Raw genomic sequence first — 5302 nt, 5'->3', positions numbered from 1 at the left:
CACTTGCCCATACTTCAATATTTTTTCTGCACCAAGTAGCCACAAGGGTCTGATTCTCAAAAATAGAAAGGAAACAGGGGGTCGACCACCTCAAATTCCCGCCACAGCTGATGATAGTAACAAAGCCTCAACTTTGACCTAATTTTTCATGGTATCCATCCGCCTGGACAAGACCTAACCACTCACATCTCTCACTACGCTCACTAAACTGAAGAAATAAACAAAACCTGACCAAAGTAAGAACGTTTAGACCCTACCTGTGCCTTCCAGCTCGAAAATCTCCAAAATGGACCAAAACTTTCAAGAGAAAAAAATGATTTTTAAAGGTATTAACTAGGAACATAGGATATTTTCCCATTTTGAGGCCTCTGCTGCGCAACGCAAATATGGTGTCTACCCAGCAAACGCCTGGTGCTCAGCACAGGCACCTTTAGGCCACACCAATTTGATTTGTTGGTTCTTGGATTTATTTATTCTTGGCGAAAAAAAACCCAGACCATTGCATCCTATAATAACCCTTAATATTGTGATAGGAGCCCTGAAGTTAAAATATACCAGGCTAGTTTGTAATTCACACCATGAATTTAAGACTTTTAATCAAACCACTATACTTAAACTTCCTTTAACTGTTAGGGCCAAAATATGAGCATCTGGGAGTTGATTCTGAAACTGAAATGTTTCTTTTTTAATCAGAAAAAAAATGAAGTGGGCGAATCCGTGAACCAACAAATTGAATTGGTGTGGTCTTAGTTAGCTTGTTAATGTAAGGCTAATAACACAGGCCGCCTCCATACTTAGAATGACTCATCTGTTACCTAATAGTATGATAATGTATCTAAATTGTAACCGACAGTGTTAATTGTCTCTAATTGTTTATTGTCCTGTTATGATAGTGGAGCAGATAACATTAAATTTTGGAGGAACCTTTCAAAATGTGATACAAGCACCAAACTTGGTACAAATACTCATCAGACGTTACTCTTTTGAAAAAGTACGCGGGTCACTTGATTTGACTTTTGGTCAGAGATTTGGTGTCTCTAGCAGCTTGCGTTGGAACTGTAGGGATGTTTTTTGCCGGTGCACAAAATTTGCTTCAACTTGGAGTCCAGGGGCGCTAATTTGACTTTTGGCGCCCCCTATAGCTAGCGTAATCACTTGGAGCAAATTGTGCACCGGCAAAAAACGCCCCTGCAGTTCTAACGCAAGCTGCTAGAGACACCGAATCTCTGACCAAAAGTCAAATCAAGTGGCCCGCGTACTTTTTCAAAAGAGTAACGTCTGATGAGTATTTGTACCAAGTTTGGTGCTTGTATCACAATTTGAAAGATTATTTCAGTTATCTGCCACACTATGAGGGCTAGCCCTTTATAAAAGCCTCCGGTTAGTTGGGCAGTCCTGGCTGTATATTTGTTTATACAGTTTAATAATTCAAAATTAGGTCAGCCGACACCGAGCGATGCCGGCAGCTGGGGAGACTATCTGTGTGACGCCCCCTGGCGACTCATCAACGACACTGTACACGCCATGAAGGACATCGAACCCGACCCCGACTTCATCATCTGGACAGGGTACGCTCTATGAAACTAAGTATTCTTGCCTGTTACTTTACTTTACTTTATTACCTTCGCCAAGAAGGTTATGTTTTCAGAGGCGTTCGTGTATGTGTGTGTGTGTGTGTGTGTGTGTGTGTAAACACGATAACTTGAGAAGGCTTAAATGGACTGACTTGATATTTGGTAGGTGGGTAGGTCTTGATGAGACCTCAAAATGATTAGATTTTGGGCCACCTGGCGGCTTGTCATGGTACTGCAGCAGAACTTCCGGTTTTGATATCTCATGATCCAGATATGCTAGGGTGACGAAATTTAGATGGTAGATAGCTCTTGTGCTGGGGATGAAGTGACATGAGTATGAGTCCCCTAGTTGCTTGCTCTAGAACTGCAGGGGGGTTTAAAGGACAAATGTTTAAAAGAGGATAACTCAAGAACCGATTGATGGATCATCGTGATTTTTGGTATGTAGGTAGCTTAAGTGATGCTTGACATAATGATATTACAATTATGCAAATATTGATGTAATTTGCATAATTAATGAGGAAATTCTATAAATCAGCTGCATTCCATGATAGGAAGTTCAAGCTTGTAACATATGTTATTAAGAACAAGAGAAACACAGGCAAATATCGATTATGCAAATGAAGACTTAATTTGCATAATTAATGAGAAAATGTTATAATTGCATAGTGGTAACTGCCTGGAATTTCATACTTTGGGTGTTTGAAAGTTAAGTGAAGGTGAACATAATTAAACATAACTTATTCAAAGAAGGACCACATTTGCATAATTTATGAGAAAATGGCATTCTTTGTTAAGATAAGACTGTCTGGTGGAGAATATGATCAACAGACTGATATAATTCATGCAATTGAGGATCCTATTTGCATAATCAGGATGATTAGTATATTTCTTATTCATAAAGGCTAACATCATTTGGCGAAGGTATGAGATCGTGGAACTCTAGTTTACTTTACTTTACTTTTAATTACTTTACTTTACTTTACTTTACTTTACTTTACTTTACTTTACTTTGCTTTGCTTTGCTTTGTTTTGCTTTACTTTGCTTTGCTTTACTTTTAATTACTTTACTTTAGGCCATGTTGATTTGATTATATGGATGACATCCTCTGGGAACCCCAAAACTGATGCGCGCGTGCGAATAAAAAAAAGTTTTGCAAAAAAAAAGTTGCTTTCACTATGAAATCTACGTGGTCATGAAGGTTGAACAAATGGCACTAAATATTTTATGGCGAATAATCTACTCTTCGAATTCATTTCTTTACATTTTTGTCTTTTTTCCTTTGATTCTGGCATTCTACGACATTGGTATCATTTCTAAATGTTTTCCTTGCAACTTATGGTATATTTTTGCTCATTTTGCAACTGTTTTGCACGATTTACAGTATGGTTGAAAACTTATTGGAAACGGCCGAAAATTCATGCGCGCGCGGATGTCATCCATATAATCAAATCAACATGGCCTTACTTTACTTTGCTTACTTTACTTTACTTTATTTTATTTTGCTTTACTTTACTTTACTTTACTTTACTTTACTTTACTTTACTTTACTTTACTTTACTTTACTTTACTTTACTTTGTCTTTACTTTACTTTATTTTGTCTTTACTTTACTTTACTTTACTTTACTTTACTTTACTTTACTTTACTTTACTTTACTTTACTTTACTTTGCTTTACTTTACTTTATTTTGCTTTACTTTACTTTACTTTACTTTACTTTACTTTACTTTACTTTGCTTTATTTACTTTACTTTATTTTGCTTTACTTTACCTTACTTTACTTTTAATTACTTTACTTTACTTTGTATTACTTTACTTTACTTTACTTTGCTTTGCTGTACTTTACTTTACTTTACTTTGCTTTGCTTTACTTTACTTTACTTAACTTTACTTTACTTTATTTTGCTTTGCTTTACTTTACTTTTAATTACTTTACTTTACTTTGTATTACTTTACTTTACTTTGCTTTGCTTTACTTTACTTTACTTTACTTTACTTTACTTTGCTTTGCTTTGCTTTACTTTACTTTACTTTACTTTACTTTACTTTACTTTGCTTTATTCACTTTACTTTATTTTGCTTTACTTTACCTTACTTTACTTTACTTTACTTTATTTTGCTTTGCTTTACTTTACTTTTAATTACTTTACTTTACTTTACATTACTTAACTTTACTTTGCTTTGCTTTGCTTTACTTTACTTTACTTTACTTTACTTTACTTTACTTTACTTTACTTTATTTTGCTTTACTTTACTTTACTTTACTTTACTTTACTTTACTTTACTTTACTTTACTTTACTTTACTTTGCTTTATTTACTTTACTTTATTTTGCTTTACTTTACTTTACTTTACTTTACTTTACTTTACTTTACTTTATTTTGCTTTGCTTAACTTTACTTTACTTTACTTTACTTTACTTTTGCTTACTTTACTTTGCTTTACTTTACTTTTAATTACTTTACTTTACTTTACTTTACTTTACTTTACTTTACTTTACTTTACTTTACTTTACTTTACTTTACTTTACTTTGCTTTACTTTTGCTTACTTTACTTTGCTTTACTTTACTTTTAATTACTTTACTTTACTTTGCTTTACTTTACTTTACTTTACTTTAACAATTACAAGGCTTGTAGCGGCTACCACTGACACGTACGACATATTCAGACTATCATAACGTGCAATACCACGATAGATTATCAATGATATACAATAGCAATTAAATATACGAAATTAGTTCTTATCGACCTCAATTCTACCTGAATCTAATTTGCCTGTTTATTAAACTAGTCTATCGTAATTCTCAGCCATTCTTAGACTACTGAGTTCGCACTCAGCCCTTGTGATCAGCTACATAACGTTATTTTATAGGGACGACACTCCCCACATCTATAACGATAAGATGAACACAGACGTGGTGCTGACTATCATAGGAAACCTGACAGACCTCCTTCGAACCGTCTTCCCAAACACACAGGTATGACTGCGTACATAGACCGTTTATCACCAAATGTACAAAGGCCAGCAAGTCGCCAGAACGTACTACACCTGCACGAAAGCCGTAGTGTATTGTACATGTAATGGTCCCCACAACGCAAAAATAGGTAGATATATAAAGGAATGCTTTGTTATTAGAAAAATTCCGAAACTTGTGATTAGCCCACTCGATTGTTACACATTATCAAAGACTTCTGCTATCCCTTATTATTTGAATAAATATGATGTAGATTTGTTAGGTTTATTCGACATTAGGTCTTGTTCAACACATTTTATTGTTTGCTACTCTCTTGTACGTAGCAATTGTCGTGCAATAAAGTTCTTCTATAAGGTCGTATTCGAGTATATAAGGTCAATATCCCGTCTGTAGTTTCCAAATATTGTGTCGGAAAAGATATCGGAAAAGGAACTTACCATCTTCTACTTACACGGACGTGGAGTCGTTACACCAACATGGCGTCGCTACACCAACATGGCGCCGTAGTTAACGTTACTTCATCTTCCCGATGACGTGTTTCCCAGGTGTACCCGGTGTTCGGTAACCATGACTACCATCCCAAACACCAGATGCCGCCCGAGCCCAACACTGTGTACAACACCACCTGGAGCATGTGGAACGTGCCAAACTGGCTGTCAGATGATGTCATGAACACCTTCGTTAACGGTATACACACACACACACACACACACACACACACACACACACACACACACACACACACACACAC

The 5302-nt window shown here is 35.5% G+C and overlaps 1 protein-coding gene across 1 annotated transcript in view; it reads left to right on the top strand.

Moving 5' to 3' along the window:
• LOC109477938 (acid sphingomyelinase-like phosphodiesterase 3b) overlaps positions 1 to 5302 on the top strand; it is an 11824-nt gene that overhangs the window by 501 nt on the left and 6021 nt on the right. Inside the window, exons 2-4 of the mRNA XM_019779400.1 lie at positions 1439 to 1568; positions 4449 to 4554; positions 5097 to 5295. Coding sequence (XP_019634959.1) covers positions 1439 to 1568; positions 4449 to 4554; positions 5097 to 5295 — 435 coding nt within the window. The remainder of the gene's footprint in view (positions 1 to 1438; positions 1569 to 4448; positions 4555 to 5096; positions 5296 to 5302) is intronic.

The sequence above is a fragment of the Branchiostoma belcheri genome, unplaced genomic scaffold (genome assembly GCF_001625305.1).
Source record: "Branchiostoma belcheri isolate BF01 breed outbred unplaced genomic scaffold, Haploidv18h27 scaffold413, whole genome shotgun sequence".
Taxonomy (NCBI): Eukaryota; Metazoa; Chordata; class Leptocardii; order Amphioxiformes; family Branchiostomatidae; genus Branchiostoma; species Branchiostoma belcheri.
The sequence above is the reverse complement of the archived record's forward strand: the minus strand, read 5'-3'. Positions and strand labels throughout refer to the sequence as shown.